This window comes from Eumetopias jubatus, unplaced genomic scaffold, assembly GCF_037043125.1.
Source record: "Eumetopias jubatus isolate StellerSeaLion01/CBP00866 unplaced genomic scaffold, mEumJub1_p1.0 scaffold_4, whole genome shotgun sequence".
In the NCBI taxonomy this organism is placed as follows: Eukaryota; Metazoa; Chordata; class Mammalia; order Carnivora; family Otariidae; genus Eumetopias; species Eumetopias jubatus.
Window position 1 is genome coordinate 149,752,024 of NW_028274810.1, and position 12,715 is coordinate 149,764,738.

The 12,715-nt window shown below is 35.2% G+C and overlaps 1 protein-coding gene and 1 long non-coding RNA gene across 2 annotated transcripts in view; one reads left to right on the top strand and one right to left on the bottom strand.

Annotated features, from left to right (window-relative positions):
• Nucleotides 1–594: 594 nt before the first annotated feature.
• CIBAR1 (CBY1 interacting BAR domain containing 1) overlaps nucleotides 595–12,715 on the bottom strand; it is a 28,876-nt gene continuing 16,755 nt past the window's right edge. The window contains exons 7-9 of the mRNA XM_088022789.1: nucleotides 11,593–11,706; nucleotides 5,468–5,587; nucleotides 595–3,778 (exon numbers count right to left, since the gene is read on the bottom strand). Of these exons, the coding sequence (XP_087878915.1) occupies nucleotides 3,692–3,778; nucleotides 5,468–5,587; nucleotides 11,593–11,706 (321 nt within the window). The 3' untranslated portion in view covers nucleotides 595–3,691. The remainder of the gene's footprint in view (nucleotides 3,779–5,467; nucleotides 5,588–11,592; nucleotides 11,707–12,715) is intronic.
• LOC148164620 (uncharacterized) lies at nucleotides 922–12,402 on the top strand. Its single transcript, XR_015768097.1, has 2 exons — nucleotides 922–8,935; nucleotides 9,270–12,402. It is a non-coding gene; the product is annotated as an uncharacterized LOC148164620 (long non-coding RNA).

The window sequence follows — 12,715 nt, forward strand, 5'->3', positions numbered from 1 at the left end:
TTTAATAATAGGATATTGCAGAAGTAGAATATTTTGTCAGTACTTAGCCATTTACTACCATTTTGGATGAATCTTCAGTGATTTAAGACGTCTAAGAGAAACCAACTCAAGTTTCTGTGTGTTTAATTATAGTGAATATAATTGCTAAAGCTGGTAATTTGGTTTGAAAAAGCACATCAATATGGCTCTTTAGTAAGCTTATTAATAGCCAGGAGAATGATAAATTAATAACCAAACTAAACAAGATGAACAAAATAGGGAGAAATGATATTTGAATGCTCAAAAGATTATTTAGATGGTTCATTCGATCAGTCTTCTTGAGGAATGTATGGAAGACTTTAAAACACTTCTCAAATGGGAAGCGGTAAGAGCTAAGATGAAGCCTAAAGGTGAAATACCACATAATGTGGAATTTTTTCTCAGAATGGACTGGGGTATGATGGTGGTAGTAAATAAGAGATCAACAATAGTAAACACAAGCTTTGTATTTTGATTGTAAAATTAATGAATTGATAGGAATAGATAACTTTACTCCATAATCCTTTAGTTTATTTTTTAACTTTTAAAAATAAAAAGTTAAATAGAAAACTGGCTTCTACTGAATAGAACCATTTTTGCACATTTTTCCCAACTCTGCTTTCAGTGGTATATTGATAAATTGGCTATGGTAGGAGTTCTTATGCCATGGAAGTTGACAAATGCAACATAACAGGGCATTTTCCATGTTGGAGAGCAGTTAACCAAGCACAACACCAATTTCAAACACACAAGTTCTTATACACCCATCAATATAGTTGATCTTGAATGACCTGGGTTTGAACTGCCAGTGTCCACTTACATGAATTTTTTCCATAAATACAGTACACTATTTTCACTTTAACAATATTTTGTTTCTCTAGCTGACTTTATTGTAAGAATACAATATATAATGCATATACAAAATACATGATTGTTATTGGTAAGGCTTTTGATCAACAGTAGGCTATTAAGTTTGGGGGTAATAAAAATTTATTCAGATTTCAACTTCACAGAGGTCAGCACCCCTGACCCTGGCATAGTTCGAGGGTCAACTATATCACCCAGTTTTGCCTCCTCTCTCCTACTCCCAGATGTATCAGGTACACTAGGAGCATACTGGTTCTCTAGTTTAATACCCAGTGGCATTTTAATTATCTTAAAGCCAAACATTTTTGTCAGAGGTATCTGAAAAATATAGTTCATGTCTAGAAAGTAAAAATAAATCCCACAAACCAAGAGGTAGTTAAGAATCATTATATTGGGAGTACACTTTTATCACTTAGAATAAGCAGTGGCTAGAGCAGTGGCTCTTGGTTCACCTATCACCTATTAAGCAGTGACCCCATTACCTCCATCTTTGTATTAAATGTTATTACTTAGCTGCATTAGATACTATATATTTATGATCTATAATTATGAATTAACTATATCATTCTCAATAAACCTAATCTATTTTGGAGATAAGAAATGGAGGGCTATAGGCTAAGTAACTGGTTAGGTTACCTGTTTTTTTGTTTTTTTTTTTTTACAAGGAAGCTGAAAGAAGTTTTTACATTTTTAAAGATGGTTACATTTTTATGTGTATGTGTGTGAGTAAAGTGATAGAAGTTTATTAAGTGAAGATACAGAAAAAGCTCTCAAGAGTGAGAGGGGTCCCAACAGCGTTGCCGATGAGGGTCTTTAGGGTTGGTCTTTTATAGAAAGCTAACCAGGGAACTTAAATCCTTTTAACATCTCTATTGATAACACCTTCAAGGGCTTACTTCCTTTTTAGGTCTCCGTTATTCTTTGTTGGTCACAGGTGATTATCATAAAGATACCCACCCCACCCCACCTGCCTAGGGCATAAAGGTGGTTACATTTTAAATTATTATTTTTTTAAAGATTTTATTTATTTGACAGACACAGCGAGAGAGGGAACACAAGCAGGGGGAGTGGGAGAGGGAGAAGCAGGCCTCCTGCGGAGCAGGGAGCCCGGTGTGGGGCTCGATCCCAGGACCCTGGGATCATGAGCTGAGCTGTACCTACGTTAATAGCCTTTATTTCATTTCTCAGCCCACAAATTATAAAAATACTTACTCTAGCCCTTTAAGTTTGCCAACCTAAGTCTGGTCTAAAAGAAACTTAATTTTACATTGCTTAAAGTATTATGTATAGTAATCCTTTTGTCTTTTTTTTTTTAAGATTTTATTTGAGAGACAGCACCAGCAGGGAGGAAGGGGTGAGGGAGAGGGAGAAGCAGACTCCCTGCCACGCAAGGAGCCCAATGTGGGACTCGATCCCAGGACCCTGGGATCATGACCTGAGCCTAAGGCAGATGCTTAACCGACTGAGCCACCCAGGCGCCCTAGAATATTTAAGTAGGAAGAGCATTCATTTTATATCAGAACTATTTGCTGACTGCTTTATATATCAGGCACTGTTTTAACTTTATAGCTAGGGCAACTAATGCACAAGAGAAGTGAGTTGCTATTATAAACAGGAGAAATACTGTTTTTTTTTTCCTCCCAGCTACAACACCACAGTTAAGTACCGAAAAATAAAAATGCAGTACTTTCAGTGTCTTAATTCATTTAGGGTTCTAAAACATTTTGAATATTTTATTTATAAAGTACTGAAGTAATTTTATCACTTAGGACTATTCTCAGGAAGCAATGTTTTGTTAACAGAACCATGAATACCAAAGTCAAAAAGCTTTCTAGAAAGTCTTTATTTGTCTGTTATGAGTAATTGTTTTTTTGTGGTTATCTCAAATGATTTTATAAATTTCATAATGTTTATTTGCCTGACTGGTATCCATGAAATATCAAAAGTTCAATCCCCATCCAAAGAAACAAATGGACGTACTGAAAGGCTCTGATTAAATTGATTATTTTCAGGAATAAAAGTAACTATATCCTCTTTCATTAAATAGATGGTGGTTTGGTAAAATTTTTATACTTTTAATGGTTTTTGGTTTTCCATGATGTTTTCTTAGGCAACATTCCGCCAAATTACAGCTTTTCAAAAGTTGTAGTTTCATGTATAATTCCTTAGTATGATAATCATTTTCATTTTAAAACCAGAATCAGGCTGAATGTAGCTTTCTTTTTGAATCTAAAATTTAAGACACTGATACCCTAGTGTCCCATTACCTTTAAACAGAAGTAATAACAGTCTTGTTGAAATGTAAATTATCAAACAACAAAACTTAAGGTTGTAGTAAAAGTGAAAAAAAGGAAAGGAAAAAAAAACCCTTGTCTTTTTTATTAAGGCTTTATGGAATAGAATTTGTATTTAATCAGAATGACTAAAGACCCTTTTTTGGCAGTGAAAGCAAAAGAAGCAAGTCAGATTGTTAGATCTCTTGTTTTTTTTGTCATCTACTTATACTGCAACCACAACTATGTATAGTGCATTAATATGAAATACTTTTGAAATACATAATTTTTTTTTAAATGGAACCTATACAAAAATCACATACTGTTGGATAGGATGTTGAAATGACTGGTGTGTAGTATTTTTTAAAACCTTCATTTTTGGTCAGCACAAATTTCCTTTAATTTTCATTTCCAGTAGGATTTCATTTTGAGGTTTAACATGTATGAAGCCAGTATAAAGTTTTACAGTGTAGTAATTCTGGATTCCAAGTCATTTAAGATGAAAACTGAAAGGTGAAGTTTACTTAAGAAAATTAATTTTCTTCTTCTGTAACATCTAAGTCTTCATCCTCTTCATCATCTTCTGCCTGTTGATCCTTTCTTAGTCGACAGGTAGATACCTGTTAGAAGTTAACACATTAAAAAATATATTAAATTAAAATATTTTTACATGCTTGGTATCTTTTTAATAAGCTCTTACAGAGAAGGGCACATAGAACATGTTTTTCAGGAAGATAATTTCTAGTAATGAAACTTCCCTACGAATTATTGTATTCTAAGGCTGAAAACAGTCACAGTTTTTTCATTCATTCATCATGTTATTTTTGAGCAAAAATATGAAACTAACCATTAGATTCCAGTTGGATACCAGCACTTTAATAACATAAAATACTTCAGAGAAAAGGTACAGATTCAGGATATTATGGCAAATATATTTTAGGTTAAATAGTTTTTGGGTCACAAACAGGCATTTCAATGAGAATCCTCAAAGGGATACCAAAAACTCCCAAGAATCTTTCAGCTAGGCAGCTGAAATATTAAAATTTAATACTATGATTTAAATGGAATGAGTTGAGAATCTGAATTCACTACTTGGCTTTAAGTCCTGACCATTGCCACTTGGGTAGTCTTGCTTCAAACCTTTCTTGAGGGCCATCTGGTAATGTCTGGAGACACTGTTGTCACATCTGGGGGGGTGTGTTTGTGTGTGTTACTGGCATCTTGTGGGTAGAGGCTAGTGAGGCTGCTGAACATGTTTAGAATACACAGGATACTACTCCCCATTCCCTTGACAAATTATCTGGCTCAAAGTCAATAGTGTGGAGGTCAAGAAACCCCGGAATAATGTACTTTTAAAGTACTACACAGATGTTAGCTAATTTTGGTAACATTACTAGCTCGAAATAGAAACAAACTGTATGTACTATGATACTAGATATACGGAACTTAGTGTGTAAGGCACTTTATGCTGGAATGATAAAAATGTAAGTTGGTTGGGGGAGAGAGGCATACATAGCAGTAAATAAATGAGTAGATAAATGCTTAGAGGAGAACCAAATGAAAATAGAAGGTATTGGGTCACATTTACCTAAAAGTTAAATTTTGAAAATATTTTGCTCAATTTTGAATTCTGAATGCTAGGTATGAAAAAGGGTATAGATCTCTAGATCAGAAGTTGGCAAGCTATACCCCATTTTGCCTCCTGTTTATGTAAATAAAGTTTTACTGTTAACAGCCAAATTGACTTCTTAATGTACTGTTTATGGCTGCCCTTACTTGGGACATAGACCATATGGCCCATTTTTTTCTATGGCCTCTTAGAGAGCAAGGTCGTTCACCCCTCCCAGTTTTAGACACCAGGTAACTCAGGTTTTCTGGGTGTGGAAGAAATGAGAAAATTGACTCTTACCTAAAGATATGTGCTTCTGTATCTAAGATAATGTTCAGCCAAAGATCTTTTTTAGGTATAATTTTCAATAAGTCGTGATAGTGGAATTTTTAAACCCTAACCAGTTTGACTTCAGAATCTGTGCTCTTCATATTATACTGCAGAACAAATCTAGATTAGCATTCTCTTGTCCTTTCCACTTCTGCTCTCACACGTTCTGCTTTAGAGAGTATTATGTGCTATAGTATACAAGATAAAGAAATAAGAGAGCTGTGCCTAGTGTAATCTTCCATTATTTTATGTAAGAAGGTAGGAGGGTAAGTTATAATAAGTCAGGACTTAAGGGAAACATTTTTAGTACTGAACACCACCAACGGCAGCTGTTCAAATTCCTTTAAATTATGTATGGTTTCTAGCTTACCTGTCCTGTTCCAGATATACACTTAGCTGAGAGTGATCTTTGAAGAGGCGACTTTGAATTTGCTCTTACTATATCTAAACGGGATGCATAATCTGGTGGATACAGAGAATTTCGGAAAACCTGTTGGAATGATAAAGCAACATTATAAAATAGATATCAAACCCTGGAAATCCAGAAAGCCATATTAAGTTCCTCTTAGTTAAGATTTTCTTTAAGCGACTTAACACATTTCCTCAGCAAAAGCTCATCCACCCACCCACTTCCACCTCCCAGGACAAAATTTCTATTACTGTTAATTTAAAAAAATTAAATACAAAATATATATTTTTAAACATTTTATTTATTTGAGAGAGTGCACACACAAAGGAGAGGCAGAGGGAGAGCGAGAATCCCAAGCAGGCTTAATGCCCAGCGAGGAGCCTACTTGGGGCCTGATCTCATGACCCTGAGATCATGACCTGAGCCGAAATCAGGAGACAACTGACTGAGGCACCCAGAGGCCCCAATACAAACAGTATTTCAAGTTGTAAAGATGAAAGCTCAAAAGGTTATTTGAGCCAGGTAAGGTGACTATGGGTCCTCAAACCATCACGTGAGAGCTTTTGCTGAGGAAATGTGTAAGTTGCTACCCTCAAAGAGGATGCTTGCTAGTAGGGAGGCTGCAAGTCAGTCATACCTTTGATTCTTTGTCTTCTGCCTATCTCAACTTTTACCAATTTAACCTGATTGCAGTACTCTGATAGTATATTACATAAGAGTAAGTTGAAGCCAGTATAATTTATGCATTCCAACTTCACTAGAATCTGGAATACCTTTGTTGGTTTTTTCCCTAAAGCAACAGTTCCAAATACCACTCTTAAACCTGTCTATATCTTTGTCTTCTCCCATTTCTTTAACATACAAATAGGTAAGGTTATCAGATGTGAATTTCTTCAGCTTCACTCCCTTTTTCCTCAACTCTTCACCCTCTCCCCCAACCCCCTTTTTAAGCAAATGTCATTCTGATTCTTTCCAAGGCGCATATTTCCTGTATGCAAAACTTGAAACCATAAAACAAAAGCTTGCTTTCTCCACAGGTTCCTTCCCCCAGCAAACAAATTCAAAATCAATCTTTTTTTATATTCTACTTCATCTCTATTTGTCAAAAACATACAAGTAGGCTTTCACCTTCCAGTGAGATTGCTCCTGCCAGAAACCACCAAGGTCATCTGTCTTGATCTTTACTGACCTTGTTATGAAACTTCTTTTCATGCCATCTTTAAACTCTTCATGTGCTAGCTGCCCTACTTCTTCACATCTCCTTTTCTATTGCTTATACCTTAAATATTTTTAAAGGGTTTCCCTAAGGCCATGTTTTTTTTTCACACCTTTCTCTGAAAGATCTTATCTGTACAGCGTTTAATGTCTACCTTTCAAGGAATTCTCTATGGGCTTTCTACTGATAGCCATACTTACAGGCCCAACTACCTTCTGTTCTCTTAGACCAACACCATCTAGTAGAACTTTGAGATGATAGAAATGCTTGCTATTGTGCTGTCCAAAAGGGCTACATGTGGTTACCAAGCCCTTGAAATGTGGTTCATATGAATGAGGAACTTAATTTTTAACTTGTAGCCACATGTGCTTAGTGGCTACTGTGTTGGACAGTGTAGCTCTACATTTCACCTTTACAATGAACGATGTTATGATACATTTAGTAGACCAAACTACAACCCTGGCCATTGCCCCTCAATTTCTCATCTGAGGTATTTCTATTTTAATTTATTGACTCTACACATTTTTCTTTATAGTTTACTTAGAATTAGCTTACTGAAGACCAAAATATATTATTAAAAAACTTTCTGGCTCCTGATTACCCAGGATCCAAATTCCAAGGCTTAAGATGACTCAAACCTACCTATCACTCTTCACTTCTAGCCTATGTACCAATATGTAGAACATATTCTGTTCTGCCTTTGCAATGCTGATTCCTCAGAATTCCCCAGAATCATTCAAGAGCCAAGTCAAATACCATCTTCCGCTATCTCCTATTCTCTAGTCAATTTCTCCTATTCTATTCTCTAGCTCCTATTGTTCATACCCTCAATACAACTTTCATTTCATTGTTCTGTATTTACATATCTCTCCTTCTAGCTTTAAGTTCCTCTAGAGCAAGGAGCCCTGTTTTATCTTTTCAACTCCTCCCAGCTTAAGACAGTAACATGACAAATGAATGATGTTAACATGACCTTAATCCCCATGTTTTGGGGGGAAAAAAAAACTAAGGGATGTCTCTACACATTTCTTTAAACCTTAGAGAAGTGCAAGACACCAAAGAAACTGATGAAACTTAGCCCCACAGGTGAGACTTGTGTTTTAGGGCACTTCAGGCATGCTAATTAGATTATTTAACATGTTACTAAGGACTCAATATTATGTTTTGGTGCCAGATATGGCACACTGGTACCCTGGTACGATATAAAAACTAGATGACTCATTAATCAACTGTTATTTGGAAGGATATATTTTTGTTAGAACAACATTCCTTTTTTAACTGTTCTAGCAAAGATGAGGTTAAAAGTGGGAAATGGAAGACAGTATACACCCATGAGATAAAAGTCTAAACCAGTTAAATATTAAAATTAATCTCAATGCAAAACAACAGATTTACAGGAGTATTTATTGGCAATAATGCATTTCCCAATATGGTCCAAGATCTCTTCTAGGAGTGAGTCTCAAGATGTTCTGAAGTGATTGCACAGAGATGATCTTTTGAAGGCGAAATGAGCCTGACAATGCTTTTTTATGTGAAGAACAAATAAGGTAAGATGGTCTGTAATATAACTAGATGCCTAACTGCAAAAAAATTAGCTGCTGCCAGATTAAGTCTCAGCAGTTCTTGTAAAGCATGGACCACCTAAGAAAAATAGCAAGTTCTTTCTCTGTTCCTCTCTACATATTTTCTCTACTTGTTTCTAAGAAACCCTGTATTTAAAGGATCCTTTTTCTTCATAGTACCTGTTTGATATCATTTTACTTCCCCTGGTCTCAAAGGTGTCCCTAGACTCCTCTCCTCTCCCTGCCAGTCTCTATAGGCATAATAGTAACAGTTTATGCCTATAGTTTGTTATGCTTCAGGATCTTTGTGTATCTATCTGTACCTTTGCCTGAAAGGGTTGCCAGGGGTTCTCCTACACATCCCTCAAACTTCTCATTGAGAAATCATTCTTTGATTTCTCCAGACTATTTAGAATCCTCCATCACATATACTTACAGCACACTATATTTTTTATGAGACTGGTCATATTATAAAACTTAAATAGTTACACAGTACAGGCATACCTGGTTTTATTGCATTTCACTTTATTGTGCTTCACAGATACTCTGTTTTTTACAAATTGAAGGTTTGTGGCAACCCTGCTTCAAGAAAGTCTATCGGTGCCATTTTCCCAACAGCATTTGCTCACTTCGTGACTCTGTCACATTTTGGTAATTATTGCAATAGTTTAAACTTTTTCATTGTTATTACTATATATGTTATGGTGACCTGTGATCAGTGATTATGACTCACTGAAAGCGCAGATGATGGTTAGCATTTTTTAGCAATAAAATACTTAATTTAGGTATGTACACTTTTTAAAAGATCTAATGCGATTGCATACTTAAGAGACTACAGTATACAACATTGTATATTAACTATACGGGAATTAAAATAAAAAAACTTAAAAAAACAGACTCTAGTATAGTGTAAACATAACTTTTATATGCACTGGGAAACTAAAAAATTCATTTGACTTGCTTTGTTGTGATATTCCTTTTGCAGAGTTCTGGACTGCTGCAATCTGAGATATGCCTGTTAATGTCTGAACTCCATGGTAGATTTTTAAGTTTTTGCTTTGACAACTCAGACCATTTCTAACTTATAATGCTAAATCCTCAGAACTTCGAATGCTGCCTGGCATATAACAGGTGCTCAACAAACAGATGTTGAAGGAACATTTAATGAGGTAAATACTGTATCTCCATTTTAGGGATAAGGAAGCTGAAGTATGAAGAACTTGCTCAATACGGCCCCACTACAAAGTGGGGAAGTTGATACTTTGTCAAAAACTTATCTGCCACACAGCCCTGAGATCTTTAGTTTTTTTATGAATCTCTCCTCTCACAGTAACAGTTTATGCCTGTAGTTTGTTATGCTTCGGGATCTTTGTGTATCTATCTATATCCTTTGCCTGAAAGGGTTGCCAGGGGTTCTCCTACACATCCCTCAAACTTCTCATTGAGAAATCATTCTTTGATTTCTCCAGACTATTTAGAATCCTCCATCACATATACTTACAGCACACTATATTTTTTATGAGACTGGTCATATTATAAAACTTAAATAGTTACACAGTACAGGTACCTAGCTAGCTGATTAAGAATAGTAGTAAGAGGAGTGGTGTGACAAAAAACCTAGCTAGGACCTCTGGAATGCGAAGGAAAATCTTGGGGTCCAAAGGAAGTGAAGAAACTTTAGTTACCGTTAACAAATGGCATCTCAAGGGCATTTTAGAAAAAAGGAGAATGAAAATACTTATAAAAAGGATTCCAGTCTTGTAGGAAAAGTGGGGGATCAATTCTGAACCTGCCACTCAATGCAGTGTTGTTTCTTGTAGGGAATGGTGCACATCACTCATCAAGAAGCACACTTTTCTTCGCAGGATAGAGAGGATGCAAACACAGTGTCAGTAGTCAGACTTCTGGTTTGGCTCCCAGCTATATTACTTATTAGTTAGGGGACTCTTTGGGAAGTTTCTTAACCTCATTCTGCCTCAGTTTTCTCTTCCACAGAAATGAGGACAATAAGTACTTCTATCAAAGCTGATGGGAGAATTAAAATATAATTAAAATGCATAGGTCAGCAGCTGTCCAAAGTAATCACTTTATAAACATTTGCTATTTTATTATTTTATAAATGACACATATAAGCTTGATCTATTTTTTAAAAAAATAGGACATGAAAGGAGTGAAAATTAAGAGAACTTAGCTTTAGTATTTGGAAGGACTGGACCCTTAGGAAGCCATCTATTGATAAACAACAGAAATATCATATATGCATAACTGACATAAAACTGGGAGATGAGATTTTGGCATTGGAAAACATATACACACATATTAAAACATGTGCCTTTCTTCATTTTAGTCAAGCTGTAATCTGATTTTACTGACTTAAGTTTCCTGGAACCAATGGAGTAGTGAGAAGAGAAGGCCCAGGTGTGCTTTATGATGGACAGTTAATAAATAAACAACTCAGGGAATCTTCACAATTGTCAAATGGCAGACACTCCCAAATTCTATCACTTAGTAATACAGAATTCTGGCTATATCTTGAAACTACCTGGCCTTTTTCACTTCTACTAAGATAAAATATGGACAAAGTATGTCTCTAATCACCCGTTTTAGCAAAAATACTTTTCTGCCTTTTTTCTTCCCTTTTAGAAGATAGGAGGGTAGGAGATTTACTCTTGAGATGTGCTTGCTGAAGCCAGGCTTAGATATTTAAATGCTCTAACATTATTAGTTGGCCAATTGGATTTGCACTGAACTCTCAGTACAAAGCAAGCCTTATTATAAATCTACATTTATTTCATAGCATACTGATTAAGAATCCTGATTCTGCTATTTATACCTAAGTGTCTATGGTCAAGTTAAGTTACTTAAAGCCTCTAAACCTGTTTTTGTAGCTGTAAAATGAGAATAACAGCACCTACCTTATTATAGGATTGTGTGAGGGGTCAATGAGAAAATTCATGTGAAGCTTTGGGTATTCTGCATAGCATAAACCACTCAAATGTTAGCACAAATCATTGTTATGGTTAGTATACTTAAGTGACTTATATCACCAGTCAAAATGATACATTGTTTCACATAATGGCCTTATTAACTAGCTATTAATAAATTAACTCTTGGAACTTTACCATGGCTAATTTGAAAAGTTAAAAACACATACTCAGAAAATCATAAAAGTTCAGCTATTTGGGACTGCACACAGTAAGATAAACCACTGTAGTACTCCAATTTATTTTTACCCACACAACCTAATGCTTTCTTTTAAATATGTCCATCTTAATAGAAGAACTGAACTTGGATAGACATAGTCCTACCTCCAAATCTTCTTCTTCATCAATCTTTTGTATGTTTTGGTAGGCAGCAGTGTAGACCTCTAAAGCTTTGCCATGAAATAACATTTCAATAGTGATAAATTCTGAAAATATAGTCTAAAAAAAAAACCAAAGATTTGAATTTAAACAATCATATGAATTTGTGAATTTAGTAAATTTATTCCTTACTATAGTCTTGGCATTTTATGAAATACAGAGGTATCTCTTTTTCCACAGGGCAAATGAAGTACAAAAGATAACAGGAATAAAAATGGTTGCAAAGACCTTTTACTGCACAACCTTGGAAATTATACAAAATATTTCCTATCTGACCATTTACTTCCCTCTTATTTTTTAAGTTAGTTTTTGTATACCTTTGTAATTGACATTTGTGATAAAGATCTGACTAAAATGTATATACCATTATGTACTACTCTGTCACCATATGTCTAGAAGTATTAGATAAAGCAGGTCAGTTCTAAACCTGGTATTTTGTAATTCCAACTGATGTTTAAACAATAGAATGTTTTTTAGACAGGAATTATATCCCATCGTATTTCTATGTGTTCTTATATTCTCTAACCACAAAGGAATTACTTGGTAATTATATTGTTACCACTGATAATAGCATCATGGATTTGCATAGAGCCTTCCAGTTTACAAATATATAACTTGCCTAATGCTGCTCACAGCTAGAGTGTTGAAACTTGGGTCTGATTCTTCAAAGGTTACAGTTCTTGCTTATTGTACTGTGCTATTCTTGCTGGAATCAATCATTTCTTTCACAAATAAACTGCACGTAAACCCTATGAACTTGATAATTTATGACAAGGAAGATGATGCACTAAGAGAATGAATGAAGATGTACATGTTGATCTAAGCAGGGGCGAGATAATCAGTAGGTAAGGAAAGGATACAAACCAGACAAGTTTTCAATAAAATAGGATCTTATCCTTTTGTTATCTTGTTCCTTATAAAAAAAAAAACCTCAGAGCATTAAAGTAGAAAGAAGTGGGCAGAATAAGGTAGAAAATACTCAAGCACTGTCCTTAAAGCAGCAAGAGAGAAGAGATGGGTTATAGAAGACAAGAGTCAAATATCCATTTCTCTTCATTCCTGCTGTCCT